At 45.7% G+C, this 12477-nt stretch overlaps 1 protein-coding gene across 1 annotated transcript in view; it reads left to right on the top strand.

Moving 5' to 3' along the window:
* Positions 1-12054: 12054 nt before the first annotated feature.
* Positions 12055-12477, top strand: part of PCCA (propionyl-CoA carboxylase subunit alpha) — a 271576-nt gene continuing 271153 nt past the window's right edge. The window contains exon 1 of the mRNA XM_069007866.1: positions 12055-12155. Coding sequence (XP_068863967.1) covers positions 12102-12155 — 54 coding nt within the window. The 5' untranslated portion in view covers positions 12055-12101. The remainder of the gene's footprint in view (positions 12156-12477) is intronic.

Raw genomic sequence — 12477 nt, 5'->3', positions numbered from 1 at the left:
ATTTTGATATTCATAAACAAGTCTCAAACCAGTTTTAAAACCTGCTTTAAAGGAGTAGTTCAGCAGTAGAAAACAACAGAGCCTCTGTCTACATATATCTTCTGCAGCATTCAGCCTCTTCCCTGAGGTGTTGGACTTCAGACATGTTTTATTAACATTCTGGAGTTGTACCCTCCTGACTAACCAGCCATTAGCTGGCTCACTGATCCTTAACTGCAGATCACTTTCTCTCTTATATAGGCTGCATTTCCCTTAGGTTCCAAAATAATTAGTCTCCCGGCTATGGATGTGATTTCTGTTTAAAGGAAAGCAGAAGAAGCACCTCAGCCACTGCTGGCAAGCATCTTTATTCATGCTAAGCTCCTTCTCTGGTTGATATTCACAGAGCACAAGATTCTAATTCTACTTAATAATTAGACTAATACCAGACATACTTACATTTGCCTTCCAGTGCAATTTTCGGCACAGTAAGCAGGGAGTTGCACACACAGAGCTCCCATAGCAACATGTTATTGTTAACCAAAGTTGTGTGCACAGCTCCATGTGCTAAAAATTCACCAAGGACCAATTCAGCTGTCAGATACACAGGGGCAACTCCCACGGGATGTCAGTGGAAGGCTCAGAGGGCAGAATAACCTTATAAAAATGTAATATTGTGTTACGATAATAATCACCCAAAGCTCTGCTAGGTCAATACTGTGAGCTGACCTGTTTTGGATCACAGAGGCAAGCCCCCATGCTCTCTCTTCTGCCAGAGCTGAACATAAGGGCACCATCATTACAAAATATTTGAATACTGTTTGTTAAAATATGCTCTACTGTAAGGTGTGATACCTGTATACTAAGGAAGTGTTGGTGCATCCTGATGAACTGTGTGACTGCAAGCATCACTTTGGAGAACTGAAATGGAAAAAACCTGCTCTTTATCTCAGACTGCTAAAAAAAAATACTGCAAGTGATGTCAGAAGGAGACAAGATAAGCTCAATGTAAATATTCACCAAATAAAATAATAAAATATTTTCTTGCATAGCATATACTGACCATTTAGGAAAGGGAAAAAAAAGGCAATAAAAATGCTGTGCCTGAGGAGCCACTTTTGCACAGAGTCACAAAAATCCAGTGGACTCTCCCTAAGCATTTGAGTGACTGATTGTTTTGATTGCCTTTTAATCATACTATGCCTTCTGATTTGGCCTCCTATTTATTGAATATATCAAAAGCAGTTGGAGTTGTAATAGCCTAAAGAAATTTTACAAAAAAGATAGATATCTAATAAGTAACTTTTGGTTTGATACTTCCTGCATTGCATAATTTTAGCAACTCTGGGAATATGTTTGAACTCAGGTTACTGGACATCATGAATCAGTGAGAACAAACACAATACGTGGTAGGTCCCCATAGAAAGTACCGAGCGAATTCAGCTCCCCTGCACCCATACACAGAGGCATGAGGGCTGTTCCCCTCTTCATGTTTGCATCTTCCTGAGGTAAGCTGGACTAGGCACTCTCTGCCCCCCTGCCAAGACTCCTCTGAGGGATGAGGCTCTGTGCTGTTGCAGTCCAATTACATCTGTCATTTTTAGGTGTATCACTCATATCACAGTCCATCATAGCTGTAAATGCTGAGATTCAGATATCTTACCTTACTTGCTAATACAGCAATGTAATGCATAATAGCACCCTTATTTTTGCAAAAGTTACCTAGAAAATAACATTTTCTTTTAGAATAGAATCAGTCCTCTGTTTTTCTCTGTACATGTGCATATACCAGGTCTGACATAGCTATTTCATAAAAGGATGACTGGTTTTTCAGTCAAGCACATGAAGCTAGGGAGGGAGTCTTCTTAAATCCCTGGGAGGGGGGTACTTGGGCAATCTGCATATTTACTTTCTTTCCCCCCTTATTTTATTGGACTCCATCTTCCTTGACAAGCAATTTTAAAATGTACATTTCAGGCATTTACTTTGATCTGTTTTCTTGGTAATTAATTTGCCAGTCTTTAAATTGACAATTTAAAATAATCCTAATTAAGACAACATCCCCAAACTTCAAATACTGGTTTTGAATTATAGCGTGAAGAGAATGAATAATGATTCTCTGAGTATTCACTTTAACACTGCCTACTTCTCACATACAAGGAAATTGATTTTCTCACCTGTCATGTTAACTAAGAGCACAATACTGCAAATTCTTACTTCTGCAAGTAGGTCTTAGTCAGACAGCAATTCACTGGAACTAATTACAAGATTTGCTCACGTGAATAAGGATGGCCTGGATAAGATCATTTGGAAAAATGTGCAAGTCTGTAAGTGCATTGAGTAAGCCTGTGCAACAAGCATTTCATACCTACTGATGCTTAAGAAGCCGTCCCTTGAGAAACAGTAACTGCAGTTCACATAGGAAGTGGAAATAAAGATTTTTACTGGTTGAAATAAAAATAATTATAATGGATACAGAGATGCAGTGAATTGCTTTCAATCTGTATCTGAGTAATTTATGATCAGATGATCTGACTGTAAAACATACAAAAAAACCTGCAGTACTTTATTTTAACCAAATACAAACATCACTGTGTATTGTGCTGTTATGACACAGAATACTAAGACAGATGAGAGCTTATGAGCAACGCAGTTCATAAGTCAGAAGACTTATGAAAAGTCAGGAGAATATGAAAGATACGTAAGCGGAATGCCCAACTACTAATAGTCTACAGAGGCTGCGCAACAATTATACATTACTATGTTTACGTCAGCCTTTTATAATTACATATTGGAAAGTATGTTGGAGGGTTTAATTGTGAGGTTGCCAAAAGTAAAAGCACTTTTAGAAAACCAAACCATGCAATATTACAGAAGGGAAAAAAAATTCAAGTCTTTTGTTCAAATGGAAATACAGAAAACAACATGTTGTTTAAGTAGGATTTTATTTCTTCTACTCAAGTGATGAAGAGGCTGTTGTAAAGAAAGGCTTTCATCTTACATATGCAGTACTCCATCACAACATAATTACCCTAATTTGTATTCCACTGTAGAAATAGGCTTTTTCAGCTTAAACAAATTAAGCAACAATCACCAAGTGTACATGACCAGCATTCTTTCAAGTAACCTGTTATCAGCTCCGGCTACAGCTTTATCTTGATAAAATGGAAATCCTTTTTTATTTTCCTACCTTCCCAGCCCCCCCCCCCCCGAATTCTGCCAGTAAGATTGCCTAGAGAGGCACCATGATTCACTGGCTGGAGAAAGGGATGCTGCATCCAGATATTATTTCCTACAGCCTCACTATATCATTATGTGATCTGGGTCAAATCCTGACTGCCTTTGCACCCCTATTTAGGAGAGAGACTAAGTACACACTTAACTCTGCACATGTGAATAACCCGGCCACACTCAGAAGGTCTTTTAAACAGCTGCATGTGCTCCCTGCTGAATAGAGGCTTTTCTGCTGCTCTTTTCCTCTGGCTTTGGTTGATACTATGTGTCCTGAAGGATGACAGGACAAGCTCCATCTGTATTTGTATTACTTGTCCTTTAGCTGTGTAACTATGGATATCCCTGCTGTTTGTACACATTCTTCTAAATATTAATCTCACTCTGACCTGGTGGATCACTTCCAGTGAGGCTTTGCCTTCACCACCTTCTCCTCCTCACTTCCTCCAGGTATGAGCAGGGTATCTTCCCCACTGCTAGATCTGGATGAGATAAAGTCTCACTGGTGCCCACTTTACAAGGTGCAGCTGTGGAAATGGCATCTGGCTTCATGTGGGCTTGTTAACATACTTGCACAAAAAACTCCCCAAAAAACAACACCAAAAAAGAGGAGAAATAAGGCCATTCCAGAGGCATGGTAGGAGGATAGAGTAACCTGTCTCTTCACCAGGCAGTAGTTACCATAATTTGGACATTTCCCAAGGGAATAAAAAGATCTTCCTTCAGCCGTAAAGGAGGCTGATCCACCACACAGAGATTTTTTCAAAATAGGTAGCTCCTAGCAGGAATGAGATGAATGGGAAGAGAATGTACCTAGCTCCAAAGAGTGGGAACTATCACTGCCCCTCCTGAAGTGCTGGAGAAACAGCACATTTGTTGTGATCTCCTCTGACACAGCTGAGATCAGCTGTCAGAAATATGAGAATTAGTGGCAGCAGCTGGGGAATGACACCTTCCCCAGAGTCCTCCTGTCTCCCTCTCTTTCCCAGACATCCCTTGCAGACTTCCCTTTCTCCTAGAATCCCCACAGACTGACAGAGGAGCAATCTCAAGGCTGCTTCACAAGGGAAGGTGAGCTGAGGGTGACCACGGCACAGACAGGGCAGTGCCCTTGCTGTTGGGGCACAGTACCAACATGTCTGGGAAGGGTGAACAGAGCAACAGTTTTGATAGCCCCAGGTCTCATCAACAGTCCAGCAAGCTGAAATGAGGCTCCTGAACATGGGTAGAGGGTGTGGATTGATGAGGCTTCAGGAGAGGAGGCATGAAAAACGGGGTGAGTCTTCAGGGATCACGTAAGCCAGGAGCCGACGGTGAACACAACCCAGGTGAGGCAGTCCCACAGCACTCCAGTGGGGTTGTGACAGAAATAGGTACCACTGACAGTCCAACTATCATCAGGCAGAAGTAAGGTCATGAGCTGGGTCCAAGGTCAGCCCAGAAAATCTGAACAATAATTCAGGAACAGGCAGCTCAGAGCAGGCCTAATGTTCTGGAATGGGGTGATTGAGCTGATGATACGGGTGCAGTGAGGCTGACCAGGACAATTAGAGCCCCATCCCAGCCTTCCCCAGTCACCAATCTGGATCATGGATTGAATGGAGAACTCTCTTTTTCTTAGAAAAAGCAGAGAGAGAGCAAGTAGTGGTTGTAGTGCTCCTCCCTCAGTGTTTAACATCTTATTTGTGCTCAGGAGTTCCTGAAATTAATACCTCAAAATCTGGTCTTTGTTAACTCCACCACCCTTTGAACTACCGAAATCTAGCACTTCTTAGCACCATATGGTGAATGCATTGTCCTCCCTTGTCATCACTGGATCCAAGGAGGAATATGAAACTGTGGGCATTGGAAAATTCATACCAGAGAAAAGTTGTAAAGACTTACGGGGCTTAAATAGCCTTCACAGGCAAAGTAAGGACCTGCCAGTAGAATCCTCATGCTTAATATGAGGATTATCACCCATGTGTCGTGTGTTGTGCCACACACAGAAGATACTAATCGCTCGTAGGAAAATGGGATGGGAAAATCTGCACAATAGATACCCTTTTGTGTCAGAGAGCTGTGACTAAATGAATATGCTGCTTGACCTTGAGATTCAGCCTTCTTGAACTCCTTTTTACACGTCTGAACTTTCCAGTGCATCCATCAGAAATTAGAGAAGATGTGTAAGAACTTAGGTCTTTGCTGCAACAGCAAGACAAGTTGTAACCCACTGGAGACTGTTTCAATTGCCAGTTCTGGCTGCCACTATCAGAACAGAACTGAGCAAATACTTTCTCTCATGCCTGTTCCCCTTTTCTCCCTCGGTGTTTCATTTCCATCTCTGTAGTCAAGGGTATGGTTGCACTATGTACCCGAGAAGAAAGCTGCTTTTCCTTTCAATCAAACCAACCTGCCTCTCTTGCTCCAAGCTTTCATGCCATGGCTGGAATCCAAACAAATGATTTAGCCCTGTTGAATTTATTGCCTCTTTTAAGGAATTTCATCATCTCCTTTGCCCTGTCCTTGCCCAGGAGTAGCAAATTCTAAAAGCAATCTTAAATTTAAATGTACCATTCTGTTTACTGAGCAGTGAACCTTCAGGCAATAAATACTACAGCAGGAATTCACCAGGACTGTTAGGGCTTGACAGCCCCGACAGCCATTGCACAAATCTTTGTTAATCCTGACAACATGCTTTTTTTTTTCAACCAAATGAATTACAAATTTGTTTTTAATCTTTGGGGTTACTACTAATGCCTTAGAAAGGATCCAAAGCTGTTTAAAACTGTATTCACATTACAAGCAGGCAGTAAATTTCAGACTATTAGGCAAGCCCATTGTCACTCAATGTGAACAACACCATAGAGAAGCGACTCGGCAAAACTTTTGTCCGTGCACTAGAGTTCTTTAATTCATTTCATACACAGCAGGTGCTCTGGACTTTTCTGGTTTTAAAAGTCACTTCCCTGGTTCCCGGACAGATGACCGGCCCATCATGCAGAACCTCTAGAGGCATAGTCCATGTACTAAACAGCAATCCTAGCAATCACGTGATTGTGTTAACTTCTCCTTGGTTCTACAAGTATGACAGCTCCAGGAGTTGTTCAGCAAGGTTTCAAGCCAAAGCTAATTTCTGTACAATGGGGTGAATACCACCGTGAATTCATATTTGCTTAGACTTGTAGAGCCATCATGGTAATCTTGGTTCTGTAACACCCTTGTCCCAAGGCTTCTGAAGAGGAAGTAAGACCTTTACATTGGCACAGTCTGAGTTCTCCCCAACCTATGAGTCTCTTTCAGTATTTCATTAAGGTGGCATTTACTTCCGGGCTACACTGGAATACATTTTTAAAATTCTTTTTGCCTTCTCTCTGTGAATTTCAGATTTTCATCCTTTTCCTCCTTAAAGAACTCTCTGGATCTCTGCTCCTTTGATGCAGTCTTCCAGAACCCTTCAGTCCAAGAAATCAAAGGAAAAACACAATTCCCACAGAGACATCACTTCTTGGTGTCAAAGCAGTTGAAATTCCTGTGCTAATCTTGTAAGAAATTTCATTAAGCAGTATCACTTCATCACATCCAAGTGCGATGCCTTCCCGAAATGTGCCATTTAGGGCGGCAACTCATGAGCTGCTTGGAATGATCTGATAGGTGCTCTGCTTCCCAGCTTTTGCCCACCCTCCCTGCTGCAGCCTCTGTGCAGACTCCAGCTAGGTCTGGAGCAGGCAGTGCTTAACTCCTAGTTTTTATGTCATGCTTCTGTCAATGGGCTTCTAACATCCTAAGGATGTGAAAAAGTTAAAAGTTGTGTTTGATTCAAATCATCAGAGTGGAGGAAGCCAGACATAGTCCCCAAGACAAAGGGACTCTCACTCTGCTAATGTGTGAACTCCTTTCTGCATCTTTCCCCATGCAGCCCTGTGTTGCAGTGAGCAATTTTGACAGGGTGTTGCGGCACTGAATGCATCAACAGCCTTTAATGTCCCTGACCAGCCTCACCTGCGGCTTCCACCCACATCCTCTGCCCATATCCTGGGACATCCATTTAAGCTCAGTCCTGAGCTGCTAGCCTTGCTTCAAGCTATGTGGGTGGAGGCATATTTGTCTCCAGTCTCTGTTCCTGTCTCCTGGCTGGACCATGGTCTACGGTCATGGCTTTGTCATGGCCCTGCCTCTTGCTGCTCTACCTGACAGGTGTTCCAGGATAGACCTCCACCTAAGTCATCACCCTACCTTCAGCAGTCTGGGACTGTTGATGGACCTTGATACCAGCTCCCAGGTCTGCCCACCCTGTTCAGACCCTACAGGACTGTGCCCTGGAGGTGAGGGTTCCCTGAGTCACCCCTGCCTAGGCTTTGAGGCTCCTCTGGGGTGGCTGGGGCCAATTCATACTGCCCCCAAAGAGTTGTAGGGACTGAATGGGTGTGGGGGTGTGTGACCAGCAGCAGGAAACTGGGATGCTGAAGCTGTCAGTGGGGTTGAGCAAGAGTGGGATAATCCAAATTTCCGTGAGCCCTCCTCTCAAACTATGTGGTTACAGAGGGTCAGGTTGTCCCTGGGGGCCAAGGGGATCATAGAACAAGGCAACCTGGCTTGGGGATTCGCCATCGTCTACCTGGCTTGGGGATGCCGCCCCTGAAGCCAGGGAGAGGATGAGGTCAAGCCCGTCTAAGAATGGACTAGTGCTGCTTGAGTTGCCTCTCAGAAGCTTCTAAGGCCAGGGAGGTTCAGTACTTTCCTGAAGAGACCTGAAGGCTGGGGAAGTTGAATGATGATGGCTAGGAGGTTCAAGGTCCTGGAGAAAGAGAGATCACACAGCATGCAAGGGCTTCAAGCCACCCCTGAAACCAGGAGGCCAATTTAAGGATCAAGTCAGCTCTGACATGTGTGTTTATGTGGTAGGGTCAACCCTGAGGAGCCTCAGAAGGGGAAGGGTGTTCTTGCCTCCTCCAAAGAGCCACAATGTACTCCAAAGCCTGGGCAGCTGGGTATGGGGTTGAAATCTGGTGCCCCAGATGGGTAGGGAGCTGGTACCTGGGACCCTCTCCTGGCTTCCCAGTGTCTGTGGCTTGGCTTTGGCGTTTCTCTGGGTGCCTGAAAACCCCTCCAACTCTTGACTCTCTTAGGTGAGTCTGGTGTGAGGGATCTTTCCTCACAGTCAAGGTTTTTGTGTAGGTACATAGCAGAGAGATGTAGGGAGATACTGACTAGTCTGACTCTGAGGCTGAATTTCTGTCTCTTGCAGCGTGTTGAGCAGAATGCTGATAGAAGAAAAGGCTGTTTACAGAATATATAACAGATACTTCAAAGAGTTTGTCTAGCTTTGAGTTCTTCAGGCACAGGCTTTTGTGCATAAGGCATTTCATGTTCAGTAAACCTGATACAATATATTCCCTGTTAGATGAAAGATTGCAATTGCTCCAGTTTTCTCCCTGGGCTGCAGCTTAAAATTTAGGTGAGGATATAACAACTTATGATTTCTGTCTGAATTTGGGGTTATGTTAGAAGATGAAGGTAACTCTCTGCTCTAATGAAAGGATCAAGGAAATTCTCAGTACTCAAAGCTGCAGTTCTCTAGGACCCCCTCAAAATAATGAGAGAGTAAGTTGCACACTGTTCCAGTGTCTCCTAAACCTGTTTAACTTTATGCATGTTAATTGCTTCAGTAACCGAGACAGGAGTGTATATTGAGTTACAGCATTACAAATGCGCTTACAGGCATGCAGAACTAAGGTCTTTGTTTCTATCCAAACTCATGTATCATTTAATTATTCTAGATATTTTAGTTCCACAATTTAATTTTTGAATATCTATAATTTCTTTAGCAATGGTGATGTATGTTCTCTTTTTTTAAATATTCAATAGTAATTGTGTATAATCTTGATCCCTTACAATCCTCCTTTTCTTACAGAAACAAAATTTTATATTTTGTGTGCAGTACCCATTTCAAAACAGAATAGGCAAAAAGATTGCTAGTAGAAATCTGTCAGTCAGAATCAAATCAGACTGAAAGCAGAAAACTTCATGTGCAGAGAGGAGATTAGCATTTATTTTCTTTTTTTCTCCCAGTCCCTTCCATTCGTGAGGAGCCTTAGCTTCACTTGGAAACAGGCTTGCATTAGGCCATTTCTCATCAAGTTCTTTATGCACCCAGCTGGCAGTGTCTGTGTGTAATCCCAGACAGTTTCCCTTTGCAGCTGTGGGGGGCCTCCTTTGATGCGCCTCGGTAGGTGGCTGCCGACCCCTCAACCGGTGCAGGCAAACAGAATCTCCTCTGTAGAGGAAAAGAAAACACCCCAGTGATGCCATGTGACTGTTTGCTTTATGCATGCAGGAGGAACTGACGTCAAGTGCCTCAGGATATTGTTCTAATGCAGTAACTTGTTGTGGTGTGTATCTCTGTGCATCTAAGATACCTAATGCAGTGCCTGTGGTGAATGTGGTCAGTATACCTCCCTTCTGCTCTTGGTCTCTCTTACTTCCAAGGCTCTCCACGTGTACCAAAAAAAAAAAATCTGCAGGGTCTGCTTGTGACTAACAATTGAAAATACGATGACCTCCCCTAGGACATAGTAAGAACAGTTTTCTTGCATTGTTCCTACCTGTGCAGTTGTAGGCATTGTTAACACATCAGAGCAAATACGTAAGTGTGCAACAGAGGGGAACCAATGCTGACTTTATTTTTGCTACTTGCTTAGGAGGAAAGGGAAAGAAGTTATTTCATGAATCTTTGGTATGCAACAGAGTTCACAGAATGGTTAAGGTTAGAAGGAGCCACTGGATGTCTTCTAGTCCAAACTCCTTGCTGAAGCAGGGACTCCTACAGCACGTTACTCAGGATAGTTTCCAGGTGGCTTTTGAGTAACTCCAGGGAAGGAGACTCCAGAACATCTCTGGGGATTCTCTTCCAAAGCTCAGTCACCCTCACAGTAAGGAAGATCTTCCTCATGTCCGGGTGGAACTTTCTGTGTTTCAGCTTCTCTTTTTGCCTCTCATCTTATTGACCAGCACCACTGAGAAGATCCTGGCTCCATCCTCTTGACAGTCTTCCTTCAGATACTAGTGTTCTCTTTTTTTTGGTCACAGCTTTCATATCTTTCCAGTTTGAATGTAAATACCGATATAAGAGGTTTAAAAAGTGATGTCAAACAATAAAACTAGGCCAAAATTTTCAATATTATGTGTAAATGCAAGTAGAGACTTGCGCTTTGTTGAGGGGACCGTGCAGCTAGTGTCCTATGAAAATATCCATGTTTGGGTGAACCCAGTTGCCCAGGAGGTTCTGTCCTCCTCTGGTGCCTCCTTGCAGCATGGGAATATGCAGAATGTGATTGTATATACAGTATACATAGCCTGAGAGAATTTACTGTGGAGTATAAAAGCATGGGATAAAAATGTAAGGGTTGATGTAATAATTTGTGAATTGAGGCAGTGATATAATCTGGTAAAAGCTGCACTTACATAATCACCTGGCTGTACAGGAAGCACATTCTTACCTGCTCAAGGACCTAGCCTGTTCTAAAGTCTGAGGGGGTTATTCTCAATGTAACTGTGTGTATTGCTCATATACCTTTTCCTTATGGATTTAATTGTTTTTTTGCTGTCTTCTAACCCTATTGGGAGCTTGTTGTAAAGCATGTCTTAGGTGAACTGGAAACTATGACCTACTCCTTTTTCTTAACTGTGAATAATTTTCTTTCAGCCTCAGAAAATGTAGTCTTGATCTGCTACTGTAGTAAGGATACAGAGGAGGCTCAGGTCTACTCTCATGTCCCACATCACCATTGTAGGGAAAACAAAATGGTAGAAATAATGTTATTTAAAGGAAAAAAACCCCAAAACCCTGTTATTCCTATGCTTTGTGAACACTCATTTGGACATCTTGGACTGTGTCTTTTCTATGCTTCAGTGTGGTGGGCAGTTTATTTTGTATTTTAACAGAGATCTGAGATGATAAAAGTGATGCTTCTTATGCACTCTCATCATGGTAAAACTTTTACAGCATTTCCTGGGATGACAATTTACTTCGGGATCGGCACTACTCTGTCATGTCCATCAGCTGAGATCCAGCACACCCGCAGCAGAGAACCCGGACCCAGCTGCACAGGGCCTTTCAGAAGGGGCTGACCCGGAGTTTCGCGTGCTAGGGAGCCAAGCAGCGAGTACTTCCTGCAAATGATGTGAAGCAGAGGGTGATCGGCATCCCTCTCGTGCCGACTGTGCTTGTGTTTCATAGGGCAGGAGCTTGGATCAGGCACGCTGGCACACTTGCACATTTCACCTTCTCCCCAAGGAAGCCCAGGGGAGGGATGGATCCCCTCCCTGTGCTGCTGTGGCTCCTGGCAGGTGCACAGGAGCAGGCAGCCCCATATGTCGAGGGTAACGGCACGAAGCTGTGTCAGGGGAGGTTTTAGGGTGGGTATTAGGGAAAGGTTTTTCACCCAGAGGGTGTTTGGGCACTGGAACAGGCTCCCCAGGGAAGTGGTCTCAGCACCAGCCTGACAGAGTTCAAGAAGCGTTTGGACACCACGCTCAGGCACGTGGTGTGACTCGGGGGCCGTCCTGTACAGGGCCAGGAGTTGGACTTGGATGACCCTTGTGAGTCCCTTCCCTCCGGGAGTGTTCTGGGCTCCGTGTGCGCGCACAGGGCTCGGCCCCGCCGCGGGGCAGCCCCACGCGCGGCGCGCGCACGGACGCAGCTCGAGCGCGGCGGAGGCGCGCGCACGGCCCCCGCAGCACCGCCTGCAGCGGCACGCGCAAGCGCGGCCCCGAGGGGCACGTGCCGCGCGCGGCGGGCCCCTCGCGCCCCTCCCCGGCCCCGGCGGGCGAGCGCGCACCGGGATTGGCTGCGCGCGGCCCAGCCCCGCCGGCGCGGGTGAAAGGGCGGCCGGGCAGCGGCGGCCGCGGACATGGCGGCGGCTCCGCTCCTGCGCTGGGGCGGCCGGCGGGCGCGGCTGCCGGGGGTGAGCGTCGCCTTGGGGCCGGCCGGAGTGGAGCGGCAGCCTGGGGGCATCGAGCTGCGGGTGGCGGAGGCTCCCCGTGGATGGGGTCGGGTGGGGTCGCCGGGCAGAGGCTGCTCCTGTGCGGGAGGGCGGGTGGTGTCTCTCTCGAGGAGCTTCCCCGTGTGACCGGCGGGGACCCCCGGCTGGGTGAGCGGCTTCGGGGAGCTCTCTGTGTGCTGGGCCGCGGCGGGGACGGGCAGCGGCTGCTGCCCCCGCGGCTCCGGGCGGGCGCCGGGGCTGGTCCGCGGGTGCCGGCCGGCAGCGGGCGGGTGCCGGGAGGCTG

This window comes from Aphelocoma coerulescens, chromosome 1 (assembly GCF_041296385.1).
Source record: "Aphelocoma coerulescens isolate FSJ_1873_10779 chromosome 1, UR_Acoe_1.0, whole genome shotgun sequence".
Taxonomy (NCBI): Eukaryota; Metazoa; Chordata; class Aves; order Passeriformes; family Corvidae; genus Aphelocoma; species Aphelocoma coerulescens.
Note: the sequence above shows the minus strand (reverse complement) of the source record. Positions and strands in the feature narration are given on the sequence as shown.